Source organism: Nelusetta ayraudi, unplaced genomic scaffold (genome assembly GCF_046127955.1).
Source record: "Nelusetta ayraudi isolate G7.1 ecotype Tasmania unplaced genomic scaffold, CSIRO-AGI_Nayr_v1 ptg000090l, whole genome shotgun sequence".
Classification (NCBI taxonomy): Eukaryota; Metazoa; Chordata; class Actinopteri; order Tetraodontiformes; family Monacanthidae; genus Nelusetta; species Nelusetta ayraudi.
In genome coordinates, this window is record NW_027466140.1 from 394,090 (window position 1) to 415,296 (window position 21,207).

General features: G+C 45.8%; 2 protein-coding genes and 1 long non-coding RNA gene across 3 annotated transcripts; 1 reads left to right on the forward strand and 2 right to left on the reverse strand.

The window, feature by feature from the left end:
- Positions 1–1,681: 1,681 nt before the first annotated feature.
- On the reverse strand, positions 1,682–9,871 carry ugl (ureidoglycolate lyase). Its single transcript, XM_076046667.1, has 15 exons — positions 9,780–9,871; positions 8,718–8,855; positions 8,039–8,257; positions 7,459–7,549; positions 7,306–7,382; positions 6,781–6,891; positions 6,628–6,687; positions 5,065–5,221; positions 4,389–4,587; positions 3,607–3,685; positions 3,434–3,526; positions 3,062–3,134; positions 2,916–2,983; positions 2,198–2,322; positions 1,682–1,917 (listed from the first exon to the last, which is right to left on the reverse strand). The coding sequence occupies exons 1-15, from the start codon at positions 9,783–9,785 to the stop codon at positions 1,758–1,760; spliced, it is 1,656 nt and encodes a 551-aa protein (XP_075902782.1). The 5' UTR covers positions 9,786–9,871; the 3' UTR covers positions 1,682–1,757.
- Positions 9,872–11,214: 1,343 nt separating this feature from the next.
- Positions 11,215–19,654, forward strand: LOC142901901 (tectonic-1-like). The gene is made up of 14 exons (XM_076046632.1): positions 11,215–11,535; positions 11,866–11,986; positions 12,220–12,353; positions 12,889–13,040; positions 13,154–13,256; positions 13,822–13,934; positions 14,149–14,169; positions 15,035–15,169; positions 16,680–16,805; positions 17,639–17,721; positions 18,141–18,278; positions 18,370–18,523; positions 18,945–19,076; positions 19,179–19,654. Exons 1-14 carry the CDS (start codon positions 11,250–11,252, stop codon positions 19,323–19,325), a joined length of 1,845 nt encoding a protein of 614 aa, XP_075902747.1. The 5' UTR covers positions 11,215–11,249; the 3' UTR covers positions 19,326–19,654.
- A 137-nt stretch (positions 19,655–19,791) lies between these two features.
- LOC142901903 (uncharacterized) lies at positions 19,792–20,502 on the reverse strand. Its single transcript, XR_012929008.1, has 2 exons — positions 20,066–20,502; positions 19,792–19,908 (listed from the first exon to the last, which is right to left on the reverse strand). It is a non-coding gene; the product is annotated as an uncharacterized LOC142901903 (long non-coding RNA).
- Positions 20,503–21,207: the final 705 nt, after the last annotated feature.

Sequence of the window (21,207 nt, forward strand, 5' to 3'; positions counted from 1 at the left end):
AATAATTTTCAGATATTTCTGATATAGCATTTAAAAGTAAAGTTCATCCAAAAATGTGATTTTATGGTTTTACTGTACTGGATTTCAGATTAATTTTTCTGAAAAATTCCGATTTTTCACTTCACGATTCCACCGCAGGCTGGTAGTACACCTCACCATTTGAAAAGGCTAAAGGGTAGTGATGGGCATTCCGGCTCTTTTTAGAGAACCAGCTCTTTTGGCTCCCAAACGGCTCTTCAAATTTTTTGGTGCCTAAAATAATTTATTACCAACAGTAATAAAAGATTATGCGTAATATGAATTACTCATGTAAAAAAAAGAGACATGGACTATATCAAAGGTCCTCCATAAATTACCACTTAGAGTGCGCACGCTGAGTATTGGGATTGTAAAAAGTCAGATGTAAATGTCAGCTAATTGGAAACCTGCAAAACATCCAGGCAGCACAGTATAGTCTACTGTTTCATTGCAGTTGATAAGTAATTAAATAATCAAAATTCAGGCGCCTTGACTTCTGACACATGACTTGCTATTTATGGCTTTGCTGAAGCAACAGTTGAATTGACTGCAACTTTTTAATTATCAGTTAGCTCAACTATACAAATATACGTTTTTGAGGCAACGCGCACAAATGCTTTTAACTCACATTTGCACATTTATAGCCAGTCATTTTTTGGAGGACGGGAAGGAGGAGGAGGAGGGAACAGAGGTGGCCCCTGGCCCCTTGGCTTCACATGCTGGTTATCAGGGTGAGGGGGAGTCAGCTGCTGACTCAGCGGACTCAGACTCAACGAAAGCTGAGTCAGGGTCGAGTGAATCAGAGTCCATTGAATTGTTTCTAATCATTTTCTATTATGTTGTGTTTTGTGTTCTGCATTGTTTTGTGTTGTGTTCATTAAAAATGTTGTCCAAGCACCAATGGTTCATTCTTAAGTACCAGCGCAAGACAAAAACTGAGTAAAACTCACACTCAGGGCCTATTTAAAGCTTTCCCAACCTGATCCAGGGCAACTAAAGATGAAAAAAATGAATTAAGGATTTTTTTTTGGTTTGTTTAATTCCATTTGCTCAGTGGTGTTCAGTAGGAAAATCTTCCTCTTTTCGGTCTTTTACTGTCCGAACCCGACCAGGAAGGCTTGCTCTGGATTCACTGGAACCACCATGAGGAATAAAGTGGAGCGTCTGTTTCTGTTTGGTTTAATACATCATATTTGTGTTGCCACATTCTGGAAGAAATTGTGTGTGTTTCCCCAACATATTGTTTTTGACATTTCTTGCAAAAAAACAAAATACTTTTTGTTGTTTTAGGAGAAGATTTATTTGGAATGTGGAGAAGAGTTGAATGTAGCTGACATTGCAAGAAGAATCTGGCCAATGCTGGACTTCATGATGTGGAAGTGGTGGCATTTTGCTGCTAAATGTTTGTGAACTTTGCAGCTCTGGGGGCATGGGTTACGCCTACACCGTTATTCAAACCCCGGGTAACCATACATAGTATATATACATACATACTATACAAGAAGCCCTGAGCTAAAGGATGATACCACAGGTCCCTGAAGTCTGCCTCCTGAAACGGCCTTAAATTGATGGGATTTTAGGAAAAAAAAAATCCAAATTCTCGTTGGGTCGACTTTGTTATTGATATCTGAAAGATGTTAAGGTGCAGAAATTACAATGAAGGTTCAGAAACTTTAATTTAGAAACTGTATCATATTGAGAGATCAATGTGGAGGGACGATGATCATCAAGGATGAAAATCATAGCTTGGATTTGTCCACAATCTCCAACTGTGTGCGCTGGTGTGCGTTGAGAAAGGTGTGCTCCTCGTTCAGGTACGTGGTGATGAACGCTGGGAAATCCCTCTTCAGGACGACCTCCAGGAACACGTCTGCTGCAGTGTGCAGCCTCTGCTTAGCCCTGCAAAATCACATCAAGGTATAGAAATAAATGAAGGCATTCGGTGCAACATTGATCTTCTACAAGGTATCAAAACAATACAGTGTTCTTGTTTGCTGTAAGACGTTTAACAACCCTTCACCTCTACATTCAGCTCACATATTGCTTCCTTTTCGACCCCCAGACGGGTTAGGGTTAGGCTTAACCCATGACTGGACACATATTATTACTGCCAATAGATTTATGTTACGTTGAGTCTCTTATTAGTAGTAGTGATAGTATAAGGGGAGTGTCTGCTCACCTAACAGAGTGACATGAGGCACTGAGCTCCCTCAGCACCCCGCTGGTGAGCAGGACGACCAGCTCCCTGCTGACCGGCCTCTGGTCGTCCTCCAACTGAGCCCCGTGACGGATCCACTGCCACACCTGGAAGATTAAAACATCAAATCCAAAGCAGTCTGACCCGGGTATCAATCATCAGTAACGAGGACTCGAAGCGATCACAATCACTGTGCAATAACAATCAGTCTGTCACCTGTCTACTCTGCTTATACTGCACTGCTTTGACAATCTCCCTCCCTCTGCTGCACCTACGTACATGATTTTTATATTTTAGACATGTTTTTAAAAAATGTTAATGTATATCTGTATATATCATATATACATATGATATATACTTGCATATATATTTTTATTTTATTTTACCGAGTTGCACATTTGTTTACTTTTTTTGTTTGTTTTTTACTTTTGTTGACTAATTTATCATTTGGTTTTGGTTTTTAAGCGAAGTAGAGAGAACAAAGATAAACTGGAGTCAAGTTCCCTGTTTGCCATGCACAGACTTGACCAATAAAGCTCATTCTGAAAGCTGAATCTCATTCTAAAATGTCACAAATATTTCTTTGGATCATGATTTGTCTGTGTGGCTTTGCCCTTACACAGTTACTCTGTTTTGTGTGTGTGTGTGTGTGTGTGGGGGGGGGGGGGTGACAGATGTGAATCTGTAATCCAATGCTCACCTGAGATCGGGAAATCTCTGCTGTGGCTGAGTCTTCCACCTGACCTCTGTAGAAAAAGTGTCCCTTGCCTGGAAGACAGCTGAGTTTCAGATGGTCGGCCACAGACACACATGAGGAATAATAATAATATGCTGATAAACAAATACCTGTCAGCCAAGCATCGATGAAGAGGACACCAACTGCAATGTTGTATTTCAAACCAAAAAGAGTCACACCACCCTTTGGAAAGAAGAAATAGAGGGAGCTCTTACCCTTACTCCTTACCCCTTACCCTAACCCCTATTAGGTTTGAAATATCATATTATACCATATAATATACTCAGAGACATCATAGGCAGCGAACATTTCAATAATTAGGAATGCATTGCAGTCGTACATCTAAAATCAAATAATCACACATTTACGACAAATATTATTTCATCACAGTTGATATAAAAAATACATCTATATCTGGGTATATATGCCAGTCTATTTTAATGTTACATATTTAACTATCTGCAATTGTTTGCATCTCAGACCAAAGGCATGGCCAGGAGATCTTCATGGGACACGGTGACGTCGGTCCGAAGCTGATGAAGCTGGTTGTCTCCTTCTGTGAAACGCTGGAACAACTGTGTAGGGGTAAAGAGTTGCCACAGGGTTTATAAGTGAATGATGCACCATGAAATAATTCACAGGGTTTACTTCTCACTTTCTGCATGGGCTCAATTAAATTCATATCGTACACCATGAAACCGTCCACACCTGCCTGGATCTCCAGCAGCTTCAGTCTGAATGTGGGAGGAAACAACATCACTCTGACCAATGAAAGGAGAGGAAACAACATCACACTGACCAATGAGAGGAGAGGAAACAACATCACACTGATCAATGAGAGGAGAGGAAACAACATCACACTGACCAATGAGAGGAGAGACAACAACATGATACTGACCAATGAGAGGAGAGACAACAGGGTTAGGGTTAGGTTTAGGGTTAGGGTAAAATGGGTTAGGGTAAAATCAACACCAGCTAATTCACCTTGAGTCTGAGTGTTGCTGTTCAGTGCTACTGGTATTGATGCTGTGGCCAAATGCACTTTTACAGACATTATTTAGCTCAGGCGTGGGCAAACGACGGCCCGGGGTCCATATGTGGCCAGTTAAGTGTTTGAATGTGGCCTTCTGAACTTGAAGAAATGATATTGATAATAATTTACATTAAAGCACATTTTCTACATATCCCATGATAACATTCTTTCCTGCTATGAGGTGGATCACCAAAACACTAAATCCATCTGCTGCTGCTCCGGCCCCTCTGGTTTGCCCACCTCTAATTTAGCCGTAGCCGCATTGCCAGACCTGACCTTGGTGATGGAACATTTTTCATGCGTGATTTCAAAGCTCGCACGTTTGCCTTTTTCTTGACAATCAAGAGGAAGTTTCAAATTATGTAATTCCTGTTCATGGGTTTTCTAGTGGCAGTGTTCCCAACCTGGTGACAGTGGTCAGGACCCTCTGATGGGAGTCACTGAGTGGATCCCGAGGCAGCAGCGAGGCAGCCATGCCTCCTGTGGCCAGCGCTCCCCTGCGATGACATGTCTGAACCAGTAGGTCCATGTAACTCCGTAGGAAACGCTTCTCCATGTTGACGTATTTACTGCGGTCGGGCAGCAGGAAGGCCTGCCTGTGACCTGCAGGAGGAGCACATTTTCTTTTAATACAAACGAGTACGATGTAGAAGCGTATAGAAAAGGTGATTTGATACTGGCAACTAATTATACTGGTAAACTCTTCAAAGGTTAAATGTTTAATATTTGGAGAGTCTGAGAAAAAAGTGACACAAAGTGGTTACATTTTAGATTGCAGAAGTCATTAGCTCACCCTCCCTCTCCTAAGCTTGCCAGTGAACTACAGTGGCCTGCACATACAAACCTGGATACCTCATCCATCTTCTTATTCTTTGGGGTTTTTTTGAGGACAAGAGCATTCACCCTAATAGGTAGGAAAACCCAAACTCTTTTTATTGTACTGCCAGTTCACTCTTTCATTAGTGTATATTTGTGCAGTATATTAAGCTTTTACCAATATAAAAATAAATCAGGCCAAATTCTCTACACTGGAACTTTAACCCCGGTGTGGTGCTCGATAATCTGAAAGCGCGAATTTACCGAACTTGTTGACAAACGAGGCTGAATAGTCCCAGATGCCACAGTTGAGTCCCGCCGAATGTTCTCGCAGCTCAAAGAGAATCTCCTCCATCTCAAACGCGGCCAGTACATTTTCGATCAGCACCGTTGCCTTGATGCTGCCGAGTGGAAGGCCGAGCTGGGAACACAAAGACAGGGAAAACCCATGACGGCTCTCCAGGATGACTGGCATTCACAGCAACTGCAGTATAATAATAATAACTCTTTGTTCACTTCCAAAGAATCATCCACACTTGGCTTGAGTCCTTTTGCGTGGTGTGTTTTGACTGTGAGAAAGCTTTGCAGAAAGGGCAGTCACAGAATCTGTGTATATTTAGGTGGTGAAGATCACGGATACAAATGGCCAAAGTGAGTTCCCTCTGTAGGGTGGCTGGGCGGACCCTTAGGGACAGGATGAGGACCTGGGTCAACCTTAGGGACAAGGTGAGGAGCAAGGTCAACCTTAGGGACAAGGTCAGGACCTGGGTCAACCTTAGGGACAAGGTCAGGAGCTAGGTCAACCTTAGGGACAGAATGAGGACCTGGGTCAACCTTAGGGACAAGGTCAGGAGCTAGGTCAACCTTAGGGACAAGGTCAGGACCTGGGTCAACCTTAGGGACAAGGTGAGGACTTGGGTCAGCCTCAGGGACAAGGTCAGGACCTGGGTCAACCTTAGGGACAAGGTCAGGAGCTAGGTCAACCTTAGGGACGGGATGAGGACCTGGGTCAACCTTAGGGACAAGGTGAGGACTTGGGTCAGCCTTAGGGACAAGGTCAGGACCTGGGTCAACCTTAGGGACAAGGTCAGGAGCTAGGTCAACCTTAGGGACAAGGTCAGGACCGAGGTGACCCTCATGCTGAATTCACATTGACCGCGGCAAGCACAGGGTAGTGGCAGCGCAGCCGTTCAGTGAGGAAGTGCTACCATGGTGCAAGAGTTACAACTTTATGTTCATATATTGTCCGGCACATTTCCATGCAGAGAAGTTTGAACACATATTTTAAACACTGGCGCCCTGCTCTGCATCTGGGGCACTTTTTTTCTCAGAACCAGCTGCTCTCCTATTGGGCACAGCAAGATGTCGTCACAGCGATCTGCGCCTTTCTGTGCCAAAAACGCATTGAGTGTGAATTAAGCATCAGGCACAGGATGAGGGGTTGGGTCTTCCCCAGGGAAAGTGGGAGGAGTTCGAGAGTGTAGCCACTACCCCTCCACATTGAGAGGGGGCCAGCTGAGGTGGCTCGGGGCATTTGTTTGGGATGCCTCCTGGACGTCCCCTTGGGGAGGTGTTCTGGGTATGTCCCACCGGGACGAGACCCAAGGAAGACCCGGGACACGCTGGAGGGACCAGGTCTCTCGGTTGGCCTGGTAACGCCTCAGGGTCCCACCGGATGAGCTGGAAGAGGTGACTGGGTCCAGGGAGGTCTGGGGGTCTCTGTTGAGACTGTTGAGACTCCAGACAAGCGGCAGAAGATGAATGGAGGGATTTGTAAACCCCAATGTTACTCGGCAACCTATCGTTGCAAAGGAGAGGAGTATAAACCTTCTGTTGTGTCCAAACAAAGATCTTGTTCCATAGTTTGGCCTCCAGTCGGTTCTCCACCTAGCAATCAACACAAGGAAATGTTTTGGCTGTTTTTACATATATATTAACTTTAAGGTAGCGGTGTTATCTGTGTGTATGTGTGTAACTTGCTTTGGAGAGATAGAAAAAAGGTCCACTGTTGTTTGCAAACAGCGTCCTGCCACAGTGAAATACAAGGAGTCCAAAGTCAAAGAGGGGGCCGGGCGCCTGCTTCCCCTCCACCTGGCAAACAGTGAGCACAAACACAGCGCCGTCTGTTTCACGCTTGGATCACCACCATCACCAAAACAATGCAACCGCCAACACAACCTTTCAAAGAAAACACTGTTGAATGTAACATTACAACAATGTTAACACTGCAAGGTTCAGGGGGGTGATTTATGAATGCCTTTATTTACCTATTTATTTTATTTTTATTTACCATGTTCTGTCTTATAACTACAGTATTTATTATTATATATTAATACTAAAACTCTTCCAACTGCTATATTTACAATTGACACACACACACACACACACACACACACGTTGTTGTTTGTGCCTCACTCGGTCTGTCTGTTAATGTAAAAACTGAACAAAAATCAAAAACACTGATAGCATTTTCAACGATAGCATTTTCAACGACTTCTTTTGTACCATCATGTTGTGTTCAACCATGTTCCAGGCACGCGGGCGCATCATCAGCACTGGAGCACGTGAAATGTGCGGCACATCTGTTGTGACATGGATGACAACTACACGGTGAGGTCGTGTGAGTTTTAATCACGCACACGCAAGAAAACTTCTTACTGGGAATGTGGTTGTGAGCCGCCTTGTACACATTATGGATGCCTTTGATTTGGTTGTGAAATGTAGGACAGTTCCCATCATCAAAGTCCACCTGTCAAAGCACAGAGGAGACATCATTCAATTTAAACATGAGTTAAAGACAAAGTTGGAACAGTAGGGGAACATAGCGGAACCTTGACTTTTCCCAGTGCCCGGCTTATTCAGACAGTTATTGTATATCAGTCACATCACCCTCACAGTGAGGTTCAACTAGAGGGCATTTGGACACGTCATCGCAGGGCCTCATAGAGACAAACTACCATCCACACTCACACACACATCTATGGACAATTTAGAGTTTCCAATTCACCTGACATGCATGTTTTTGGACTGTGGGAGGAAGCCGGAGAACCCGGAGAGAACCCAGAAGACGCAGGGAGAACCCGGAGAGAACCCAGAAGACACAGGGAGAACCCAGATGACGCAGTGAGAACCCGGGGAGAACCCAGAAGATGCAGGGAGAACATGCAGACTACCACACAGAAAGGTCAGAACCCACAGCCTTGTTGCTGCGAGGCAGCAGTGCGCTGGGCTGAGGTACCTGAAGGCCCTGTGCAGGAGACTGAAGAGCTTGAATGAAGCGCTCGGTATCGCAGGGCGCCAGGTCCCCTACGTCCACGTGTCGTCTCCGCAGTCTTAGAGGTACCGGGCCGACTCTCCAGTTTGGGTCCAGTCTGATGTGTGCCGTGCTCTTCAGAAACTTGGGCAGCTCACCGGACAGATCCAGGTGGGCCTTTCGAGACGCTCGTAACCTCAAGACCTGGCATTGGGTTGAGGGAAGCGTCGGTCTCGTGTCGAGTCAAACAGGTTTTTAAACGCGTCAGTGACAAAAAAAACACAATTTCAACTCATGTGTTCAAACTACGGATGCACCAATACCACCTTTCTACACAACAAGTAGAAAATGAAGACTTGCATTACAGTGCTTGAATTAAACAGAGGGAGGAGCAGTTTTTTGGTGACCCACCTCATAGGAGGAAAAAAATATATCCAAGAAAATGAGTGTGTTTTAAGTCCAACAGTATTTAGCTCTTAATTGACACGGCTCAGAAAACACTGAGGAGATATTATATGAGATAGGAGATATTTTATGACTGAGGTGCTATTAATAGCATTTCTTCAGTTTGGCGGGCCGGATACAGCACCTGGGCCGTAGTTGGCCCACGCCTGTCATAGACTAATACACAAATAAGATGAACTGTTGATGAAGATTACCGTACCTCGTCCACCTCTTCATCAAACAAGGAGATGAGCTCCTGGACAAAGAGAAGCGCCTCAGGGGTGAAAAGCGTCTCGTATTCTGCCTCCAGACCAGTGGGGGGCGGCGACAGCTCCACACCGGCTGGACCCTGTTTATTCTGAAGGGTAAAACATTGGAAAACCATAAGGAGGAGGAGCTTCTGTTTTAATACAGTGACACCTGAATGGGCTTTGGTCCTGAACGCAGCAGCTGATTGATGAACTGCTGTCAGTCTTAGTGGTGCTCAGCTGATTTCTCTTTCAACCTCGGTCCACTGGGTGGCGCACTGGGCACGTGCAGCAGTGTCATCACTGGGCACATGCAGCAGTGTCATCAAGTAGTTTCATGCCAGTAAATGAAGCAAACGCACAGAAGATTCACATGGTAGGTGTCAAACAGGTGTCAAACTCTGGCAGTGTAATTACATATGTCCAGCAAGGTCGTTACAAAATCCCCACTACTGCTAATACTACAATAACCAGAATGCTCTGCTGGTATTCTGCCAGCATATTCAGGCTGCATCAACGTCTTGAATGAGTGGATAGTATTGAGTTCTGAATTGATGTTATTATTATTATTATTATTATTATTATTATTATTATTATTATTATTATTATTATTAGGCAAGATGAAACTTTTCTAACACCCTCCTGTCTGTCCTCATCTCACTGTAGTAAAGTAAAGTAAAGTAAAAGACACTTTCTCAGCCATAATAAACTGGTTTTGATGGATTTACATCTTTTCTTTCAATCAGAAACAAGTTTAAATTCCTTTGACATGTTTAGACGTCAAAGGCAGGAAAAAGCTGCGTGTGGTTGAAAGAAAGATATCAGTGCATCCACAATTACTCACCACGTGACACTTAAGTTAGCTGTGTGCAATCATTAAGGCCATGAGCCAGATACAAACGTGTTAACTGTATTAGTTAATGAATTACAGTTTAGATTAGTTTTTTTTAAAGGTGCACAATGTCTATTTAGCGTTGAATAAAAGAGAGAGAGAGAGAGAGAGAGAGAGAGAGAGAGAGAGACGGAGCACTTACAGACATGTTGCCAGGTTCTCTGCTCACTCCGGTCGGCACCGTGGTTATGGATCGACTCAGGTCACTGTTTGAACAGGACAAGAGTTTAAAGTCCTGTTTGAAACTAAGCCAACACACCAGTAGCAGTGTTTGTGTTGAGGTTGCATGTTGTCTGTGTGTGTGTGTGTGTGTGTGTGGCTTCTCTCAAGGTATTTCTGCAGGTGGGAGTGTGAATGTTGATGTGCCCCTGCAACTGATTGGTGACTCCTCCGCATCCTGAGAGCGTCTCCATCCCATAATATCAGGGAGAGGCTCCACCTGCCCTGTGACCCTAACTGCAGTGAAAGTCATGATAGAATATTGATGGAGGTGAAGATACACCTCTCCCAGCTACCATGTAGACCAGGTGTGGGGCGACTGTTTGCCTGGCGGGGACTCACGTGTTCTAAAATGTGACAGAGGGGCCGGAGCAGCAGCAGATGCATGAAAAAATTATGAAATACAGCGATTTTACTGACTTAGTGCTTAATAATATAATTTCTTCAAATTTGTTGGGCGGGATTAAAAATCTTCAGGGGCCGCATATGGACCCCCGGGCCGTAGTCTGCCCACCCCTGATTTAGACACCCCGGCACTTATTTTTAGTTGAGTATCGTTTCAACAGAGATTTTATTGAAGACACAAAATCACAAAAAACATTGAATAAAATGGCAAAAGACGAAACACTTTGTCATAACAGTTGTGTAAGTCATATAGTGACTGAAAATGATGATGCCAGTTCTTTTAACTTCATGCACCCATTTTCAATACCTGCTGTTGAAGCCTTTCTCAGCTGTCCTAGGGCGAAGGCAGGCGACACCCTGGACAAGTGGCCTGTTTATTGCAGGGACACAGAGAAAGACCAACTCAGGCCAGCATTGATCCTTCCTCCAGATATAATAGTGATATATTAGTATATCACTATTATAGTCTGTCAGTCAATAGAGTCTGTTCATTTATTTGTGTTGACTCAGTGTGAAACCTGGGCCTGCACACAGAGCTGATTTCCTGGGAGGAAAATAGGCTCACATTCCTTTTAAAGTGCATTCACTCCACAATGGAATGTTGTTAGATTTATTTTAGACTAATTCAGTAAGATTGTATAATCTTACACTACCAGTGTTCTGCGGCACAGTGGTTGAAAAACAGAGTTTGACACCTCTGCTTCAGAGACCAGCAGGCAACTGTTGGGTGTTTGACCTCTATGGTGTGACCTCTGTGGTGTGACACGCATATTTCATGGTCACAGTCAACAATTGTGACACATTAACAACAACAATGATTCCTATAATGGTTTTGTTTTTATTGATAAACATCAGTAAAGTTTGAGCAGTACATTAAAAAACAATAACTTATTGTCGCCAGCAGGAGGTGGAAACGTTTTTCTGTAGCTACGAACTCACTACTATTCCACCACCGAAGAAGAAGAATCGTAGCAACGCTCAAACAAAGATGGCGGCCTCCATGAGGCTCAAAACGCTGTTTTCTATTTTTCTATTAAACATTTTCTATCTCTTTTTGTCGTTCGCCGTCGTCAATTCCAACGACAATAGCACAAACACTTTAAATGTGAGCGTGTTTGGTGAGGAAGCGAACTCGTATTTCGATCTATTTAATACCTCGACTCCGCCACCGACCGTCACCGACCTCCGCACCACGGTGGTGCCCGTCCTCCCCACCGCGTCCTCGGCGGAGCCGCTACCCGTTTCCGGTCGACTGCCGACGCCAGTCACCGACAGTGAGTCGTTGATTTGTAATAAACGCTGTAAGCAGGCGAGCTGCTTTGTTGTTTTACTCCTAGGGAGCGTAATCGATTGCAAATAAATGTTCGGCTTTGTGTGAGTAAATGCCGCTGTTGTGCAAAATACACGAAATGTTTTTCCTTTAAAATTGAAAATGGGCTGATGAGGCCGCTCAAATCCTCCCTTTTTATGTTGAAACAACAACACGCCCCCGCCCCCACACCACTTTTTTTTTTAAGTAAAACAAAATAAAATCAATAAATACATTTGACACAAACGTAGTTTGTGTGTATGTTGTTGTAAGGCTTGTTGTTGTTGTGTGTCAGTTAACAGTGTGTGTCCCTGTGATGAAGACAAGGAGCGGTGTGACATGAACTGTTGCTGTGACGGACAGTGTGAGGAGCAGCAGGTGGCGCTGTTCACTACCTGCTCAGTCCAGACGCTCAGGTAGGTATTCTGATGATAATATCACACAACCAGAGTTCTGCCTGGTGACTTCATAATGTTCTAGAAATGTAGAACTGACCCAACTCCCACTGGGACCTCTCAGCCGCTTCAGCGTGTTCTTCATTCCCACTGAGCTGGGAAACAATGCCGTCAATACCAATATCTGAAATTGAAGGTCTGCAGGTAGTTGATGAAGGCATGAATTCACGAGGTGGCGTCCTTGGTGTGTGCAGAAGCAACACGCAGCTGTGCAGCCAGGAGGTGGCGTCCTACTCCTTAAGGACGAGCGTCAGCGGCCACTCAGAGCTGCAGGCGGCGGTGCAGCAGGAGTCCAACAGCGACGTCTTCTGTGTCCACTCTCAGAACCGTGAGTCCACCACGCTCAGCACCCTGCTGGTGTTGGGTGTTACAAGTCAACACGAGCCACAACCATTGTGGGAAAACTACGGCCTGGGGGCCATATGGGGCCGCTTTAGCTTTTTTAATCCGGCCCTAAAGCCGAACTTAAAGAAATGATGTCAACAGTCAGTCAGTCGTCAAAGAGCTGCATCTCCTCCAGGTGTGCAGTGTTCACAGAGTCATTTCAATAAAGAGCTCAACACCCTGCTGGGTCTGGGTGGTTCTGGATGGTTCTGGATGGTTCTAAGAGCTCAACACCCTGCTGGGTCTGGGTGGTTCAGGATAGATTGAATCCATCTGCTGCTGCCCCCCCCCCACCTGGCACTTTATAGAACCCACTGTGGGCCACAGTTCGCACACCGCTGACCATGGTTCAACGTCACTGAACTCTGTACGACTGCATCCTCGCTATGTCGGCTTGCCTGCCACCTCTGGTCTCTGTCCAGGTGCTGATGGGTTCTCTCATTCCCACCCCGCTCTTCCCACTTATGGTCTCTGTCCAGGTGCTGATGGGTTCTCTCATCCCCCCCCGGCTCTTCCCACCGACGGCAATTTTAAGTCCCTCTATCAACGCTTTAGCAGCTTTGTTTTTGGCCCCGAAGGAAACGACGGTGAGAGATCCGAATCAGAGGGCGGGACAGTTTCTGGATACCAGGTGAGTCAATGCCACGAGAGTCAATATTCCAACTGAAGTGTCGTGCATTTACATCAGCTTAGCTTAGCATCAGCCTAGCACAGCATTAGCTTCATATATGTGTTTGTTTTCAGTATGGGGACGTGATGGCGACAGTGGGAGAGGCAGGACTCACTGGGCTGCTGCTGTTTCCAGCCGCTGCTGTGACTGCTCAATGTGTGGACAGCAACCCTGCAGGTAGCTACACAACTTTTAATTATGACGACAATCATGAGTCAAAAACTGTCGTAGCTGTTGGGAGGAATTGGCATTTGAAAAACGCCTGAATCCAACTTGATTGTTTCTAAATCATCGACCTGTGCTTACTAATAATGTAATAAATGATCGATATAATCATTTATTACGATCAATACTGATTGTGTTGTTCTTTGTGTGCAGGGTAATGCAGTAAATGCATGTGTGCAATACTTGTCTTATTTATTGTCCAGTATTAAACTTTGCTTGTTTGGGTTCCTATGAAAACGTTCACTGTTGTTTCTGGAGGAAGATTTTATTTCTCAGTCAATATCAATGTTGTCCTGCCACTGCATTGTGAGTGTGAGTTGGACTCCACTCACATAGACGTTGATTTTTCCTTTCAAGGAACCCTTTCATTTTCCTCCTGCGAACACAACCTGTTTGAAACACGAGGCTCTTTTCTCTCACAGTCGTTGATAATAATAAGATTCAACTGTTGCTTGACTTTGCTGCTCACTCAGGACAGGAAGTTGATTGAAGGATTTTATTATTATGCGTCTCTCAGGCTTCCTGGTGGATGAGAGCAGCAGCTGCTCCCGTCAAGTCAGCCTGAGTCACGACTGCAGCGCTCAGTCTGCCATCAGCATGGACACTTACACTACCGTCCAGCTGCTGGCTGTGAGTCACTCTGTCTGTCACTCTGTCTGTCTGTCACTCTGTATGTCTCTCTGTCTGTCTGTATGTCTGTCACTCTGTCTCTCTCTCTCTCTCTCTCCCTCTCTCTCTCTGTCTCTCTCTGTCTCTCTCTCTCTCTCTCTCTCCAGATTAACAAACTGACTGTAATGTGTTGCTTTAGTCATCTAACTCAACTTGTCCTCCTCCTCCTCCACAGGGGAAGACTGCAGGTGCAACAGTAAGTAAATTTCCTCTCCTCTCAGCCAGGGACCAGCTGACCTGTGTCAACTGTCTACATCCCATAATGATTCCATGATCCAATAATTGGCAACTATGAACTTGCAGTGGTCGAAGAAGCTGCGTAAACTCTGGTTAGCAAAGCACCACATTTAGCAAGACAGGATGCACTGCATGGTGGCAACAGTGGCCAGTTTACACAACAAAGGGTGCGTTTCCACCGGGCCAGTGTTGCTCAACTGGTGGCTCGTGGAACTGTTTTGATTGGATGGCTACTTCATGATGAGGAAAATAATGTGAGTCCTGAGACTCCAGCAGCTGAGAACTGCTGCTCTCGTCCCGGCCGGGCCCAGGCGGGCCCGGCTTGGCTTGGCTCGGCTCGGCTCAGTGTGAGTTGCAAGTTGAGTTGAGCTGTAAAACAGGCCAAACATTGCCTTGACATTTGTTCTGCTCACTCTGTTGTATTTACAATGCACTTGAGTGGTTAACAGTGTTGACTACACTGCACTAACCCTAACACTGTCCCAGCCTCAGCTTTATTGTTGGGACGAGTCAACGCACCCCCCTGACATCACAAACACTGACTCACCACTCACTGCTCACTCACTGCTCACTCACTGCTCACTCACTGCACCACAGAATGATTGCGTCAGCGTTTTCTCCCCTCCTCCTTGAAAAGCTTCTAAAGCTCGGCAGCCATCTTCAAAAGATTTGAGTGCACTGCATTTGAACCCTGACATCCGCTTGTGTGGTTTTATTCATGTCAGAATATTACAGTGTTGCTTGCTTGCTTGCTTTAGTCGCTGCTCTTCCTTCAATGTGACAAAGCTGAGAACTGAGGCAGTGTTTGGAACCCCTCGCTGCAGGTGGTTGGCGTGACGGTGGAGTCCGTGGTCCTGCAGGCTCTGGATGGGACACAGACGCAGCTGCAGCTGGAGGCTGAAGAAAACCGCAGCCCTGTTCTGCTCAATTCCACCTTCTGCACCAACGCTGTGCTCAAGGTGAGTCCCGCAGGTCAACACTGGAAATCACTGTGCGTCTCTTTTCTCTTAAGGTCCAGTTTTATATTGTTAGTTTAATATAATGCAAATAAATACATTCATAAAAGTCTAGAATTGCAGTGCAATAAAGGTCATTAGGTTTTCCCACCATTAGATTGTCTCTTATTTATATATGAGAACCTCCATGGACCAGTCAGGGTCCCAGTGCTCCCAGTGAGCTGCCATCTTGCACCAGTGTATTTCTAAGGAAGCCTGGTGTGGACAATCCAGCTGCCTGACAGCAGAGCGTTTCATCATTTGAGAGACGGCTTCCGTCCTCAAATAAAGCAACCAAGAAGAAGAAGGTGGCCCAGGTATCCAGGTTGGGTTGCACAGGGCCACCGTAGTTCACTGGCGAACTCAGGAGAGGGAGGGAGAGTGTTTCTTCCTCAAAATCTCCAAATATTACACACTTGACCTTTGACCCAACCTTTGAGTGTGATGTATTCACCCACAGCTGATCTCCTCAGCTGTGGTTGTGTCTACAAACTGTGTCAACTTAGATTCACTTCACAGTGGTTGTTGAGCTGAAAGTCATCTTGTATTCAGATGACAATTTGATGCATTGTGTCGCTGACACTGTGAAGAAAATGTGTCTCTTTAAGAAGTGACAACACTACGCAGAGCAACACGACTGTCACGGCTCTTCACCACCTTCTAATCCCCAGTGTGACTGCTCAGACACTGCCAGGTCTGCCAGTGATGTTGTAAAGACACACAAGACAGTGGTGTGTTGTCCTGAAAGAGAGCAGCTGCACAGTGCTGTTGTTGCGTTGTGAAATCACTTCACTTCCCTTCTCTGCTGAATCACAGGCTGGAATTTCTACACATTGCTGCTGCACTTCAGTGCACTTCTTGTTTCTGCCTGTGACTCTGAAATCACTGGAATCACTGGAGACGGCAGTGACACTGCTCACAACACTGTCCTCTACAACAATGATCCTGCTAACCAGGGATGAACCCATTTCAGTATCAGGTATCGGTACCGATACTGGGCTTGAGTACTCGACTCATTCCCAGGAAATACGTGCTGGTACCACGACACCAAGACCGGTAGTACATGTATGTATATGACGATTTAGTTAAATCTGTCTTTAAACTGTAAGAGTCGCTCTGTTCTGGAACCTCAGGCTGAGGAATGTTGTTCCAGAACAGAACATCTGTTGAAAAGCCAAAGTCACTGCGTGGAAATAATGTGTAGAGATGTTATTTAGTGCTTGGTATGAGTACTGAAATGCAAGTACTTGTACCTGTTCTGTAAAGTAGTGCACTACTAACCCAGTCCACACACCCTTCCAACCATCACTGAAGGCCTCATGTTGCAGTGGGAAGCAGTGAGTCTTGTGCTTCCCCTCACAGCTTTTGCCAGGTTTGATGATGATGTGGAATTAAACTCACGTTCTGCTGTTCACAACTTCACCACTGTCTCCCGCCCCCCCCTCCCCTCCCCCTTGGTTTGTCATATGTTTAGGTTTTCTATGTCATCAAGTACAACCCAGCCGGTGAGATCGTGAATGTGACTCTGTCTCTGGTGCTGGGATTCGTGCACGCGGCACTGCTGCCCCTGCAACAGGAGTTTCACATCACGTTTGTCCAGGTAGTCTCACCACAGGGAAGCTTCTCTTCACTTCCACTGTTGGCCTTCACAAAACCAGACTGACATCTTCTCATCTTCAGTGTTGATACAGCTGCGTTTCCATGACCCCTGGGATTGCTAATAAACATGGCAATGAAGAAGTGGTGATGGAAACGTCTCAACTTGGCTCAGAGGTTTTGATGCTCTGATAGGGTTAGGGTCAGGGTCAGGGTTAACCCTATCCCTATCTCTATCCCTATCCCTAACCCTAACCCTGACCCTGACTCTAACCTCTCTATGGACACTTGTGAAAAAGGTTAGGGTGGTCAGGGTTAGGGTTAGGGATAGGGATAGGGTTAGGGATAGGGTTAGCCCTGACCCTGACCCTGACCCTAACCCTATCCTTTTTCACACGTGTCCATAGAGAGGAATATCGCAATAGTGTCATGGAAACACTTTTTACACATTGACACATTGACACATTGACACGTCAGTGGACGTGTTGTACGGGGTCACGTGACCAGTTGACTGACCAGTGAAAATGGCGCATTATGATTGGACGGAGGAGGAGACCAATAGAACTACCATTCTGGACAGCAAACTACATGGAAATGCAACTGTATGGCAAAATGTTTAGTACCTCCATCCTCCTCATGGTGGCGTCTCGTTGGCTGAGATTGGACCAGAATTGAGGGTTACGTGTTTCACACCATTCAATGGAAACGCCTGCAAATCACAGTTGGTGAAGTTACTTGGTGCTTTTATTTTGTGAAACACTGTCATGGAAACGCAGCTGGTGACAAAATAACCAAATTATTGTGATGCACCTCGTCTTCTATTTTCTTTTTAAACAGGATGACAAGGTGACCGTCCACTTTAGTGGAAACCCAGGTTATGTGGTTGGACTCCCCCTGGTGTCTGGAATGAGAACTGCAGAATATCCTTTGAAGCGTCTTCTTGCGTCTGCGCCTTTTCCTTCCTTTAAAGCTCAGTGTGGAATATCTGGAGAGAAACTGTGACATTAGACTGCATTCATCTTCTATTCATTCATTCATCTTCTATAGCCGCTTAGTCCCGAGCTCAGGGTCGGGGGGGTGGGGGGTCGGGTGGGGTCTGCTGGAGCATCAGATTGCAGCACTCTGTATTGTGCTGTGAAGAGACACTTTGATTGATTTATGGCCGGTATGTGAAGCTTTTGCCAATATAAAAACTGGAAACCAGGCCGACTATTACATTCTGGACTTTCTGAGAGAGTGAGAGTTCTCACCTTGCTCAGCATAGTGAAGCAGGGAGTCGAGGCCTTGCAGTTTGATATGAAGGTGGCAGATGACTGAGCTTTTCTTTAATCTATTCCACTGGCTTGACTCGCAGTGTGGAGCCCAGTGACACCTTGTCTCTCCTCCACACTGCTGGAGACCAAGACTGTCTTCAGGGCCCACACCAGCGCTCCCCTGTCCTCTTTGGTGTGGACTCTGTGTGTGGGTGCACACTGAGGCAAGGCACTGTGCAACACACCGCTGACCACCCTGTACAGGCACAGTGTGGACAGAGGCTCTTCATGCTGCTCATGTCATCTGTTCCTCAGACTGCAGGATGCTGCCAACTGCTCCCTGCTCTTTCACACCCTGCTCCCCGTGTTGAGAGGTGCAGCCCATCCCCAGTACGTGGCCTCCTTTGGAAACGCTCCCTTAGACAGTCTGCAGGAATGGGTGCCGGTCCAGAGCAACTTCAAACCTGGAGTGAGTACAGCCGGACCACATGGTGGGAAAATGTCTTTAAAAGGCTTCAGTTGAGAATCTGTGCAGACGTCCAATCAACAGTCAAGCTGTTAAAGAAGTTGTTTCAGTTATTGAGATATGTGTGTTAGGCAGAATGATGAAGATGATGATGAAGTATAAAAAACAACCTCAACTGGCCAAGCCATGCTGCACTGTGCTGTCTTTGTTGACTGGCTGCAGCATCATGACAAACAGCTGCAGTGGATAAAGCGCACAGAGGCATGTTACAAGTACTTGTAATCAATCTCGTACTTGTAATCAAACTCATACTTGTAATCAAATTCATACTTCTGAGCTCTCCTGCAGTGATAATGAGTGGTTGATGAAAGCTGCTGTACACTGCTGGGTCACAACCCAACAACATGAGCTTTGCTGTTCCCAGGACACACAGAGCTGCAGCGTCCCCTTGGCACTTCATGTAGACATTGAGTGGACTCAGTATGGACCACTGACAAACCCTCAAGCCAGGATTGTGAGCGTCAAGGAGACGATACTGAGCAGCGCCACCAGTTTGGTGAGGCTGCTTTATTAATATGATTAATATGATTAATATTATTAGCACTGGATGAAAGTGATGCTCTGGTGATTTCATCCTCTCATCGTTGTGTCTTCACAGGCCAGTGTGTCTCCAGGCAGTGGTGTCCTGTCCATCCACAGCTCTGTGACCTTCACAGCAGTCAGTGCTGCTGCTGCCCCCGCCTACAGAGCCATGCCCACCATTGACGCCAAACTCTCCTCCGACTTCTTCTTCCCTTTTGTCTAAATGTGCAACTGCACCTCTGCTTCCCGGATCCCCGTTTGAGCCCTCGCCTCCAGAAATGAGACACTTGGACTAAAAAGGAGGCGTGGCCACAGTTAGAAGGTCCACTGACTGTGTCTTGGTGTCAGAGTGAAGGCACCACTTGTCAAAGTGCATCAGAGGTAAACACATTGGTGCAGTTGTGGCAGAGTGAATGCAGATGCAACCTGGCATAAATGAAGCATTGTTGTTGTCTCACTCTCATTCACTCATTCAACTCTCATTGGTTGAGGGTGAAGTCACAGGGTCCTAACCCTAACCCAAACTCTAACCCTGCAGCTCTGCTGAACAGTCAAGGCTCACTGTGTCATACTTGGAGATTTTGAAGAAGAAACCACGACATCAAGTGGTTACATTTTAGATTGCTGTGTCTTTCACTCCCCCTCCTCAACTTGCCAGTGAACTACGGTGGCCTGCAAGCACAAACCTTAAACTTAAACTGAAGATTTATTGAGCTTCTCCGTGTATCCCAAGACCTCCTCCCTCCTGAGATGTACCTGGTGGAGGCACTCCTCCACCTCCTCAGCTGGTGGAGGTACTCCTCCACCTCCTCCTGAGATCGCTATGTACCTGGTGGAGTACCTGGTGGAGGCACTCCTCCACCTCCTCCTTCCTCCACCAGGTGAAGAGGTGGAGGCACTCCTCCACCTCCTCCTGAGATCACTATGTACCTGGTGGAGTACCTGGTGGAGGTCCTCCTCCACCTCCTCCTTTGCGCATGCAAACTCCCCAGATTTTCTATGGCCCACAGTTTCCAACAGGTATTTAAACGGCTTCCAGGTGAATTCTTTTCTTTCCTTCAACTTCCTGTTCAAGCTGTGACTTCATACTTTATGTGTAGCACTCACATGTTGCTGTGTATTGAGTGAAATCTGTAAATAAGAATTGTTTACTGAACATATTTTGTCAATATCTGCACTTTTTAAATGTTTTTCAAAACAAAAGTCTTCATACAAAACATGAATACAGTTTTTGAAACAAAATGCTGACTTTCTTTAAATGTTGAATCACAAACACATGGAGGCGTATGTACATTGTGTGAGTATTTACAAGAACACGGCAGCTCGCCACGTGGCAGAACCTGATGATGCAACATCCGTTCTGACCACATTGTCCATGTACATTCTGATTGTAGATATTTGCATAAAAGAACTTCATTACGGGTGATAGACTTCCTGTGTGCTATCAGTGTAAGCTCTGTAACCAAGGACACTCTGCCGGAAGGCATGTTGGTTGGTAAAGGAGATGCACAGCAGTAGTAGGAAACAGTGGGCGGAGCTAGAAGTCAACGCTGTGCTTCCTGAGAAGGGCCTGGAGTCTTTGGTTCTCTTGCTCCTGAGAGTGATTGTAAAGGAGAGGAAGGTCGCTGTGATGTTCAACACCTCTCACACCACACACACAGACCAACAAAGACGGATGCAATTCTCAATAGTTGTTGTTTGTTTGAAACAGCGCCACAAACTTCACAGTAACACTCTGCCAAGCAACGAGGGTGACAAATGTAATAACTCTGGGTCTATAAATCCCGGACGACCACCAGGGGGCGCTGCATTAAGCACTTTATATTCCCCTTTGATGGACATATATCTCCTTATTAATCCCTCAATGGGGAAAGTCTCAGTGTTGGCAGCAGCGGTACACACACACTCATACACACTCATACAGTGCACAGAGTGGACATAAACTGAGTCGAAATAGAATCAATATAATTCTAAAGCAGTGCAGTTATTGCACATGCAGGATCTTAGACCTGTTGTTGGTCTACAGGGAGCAGACCTGACTGCATGCACAGCTTCAGTGTGCACACCAACAACTCCATGCAACTGCAGGGAATCCCTCCCACAAA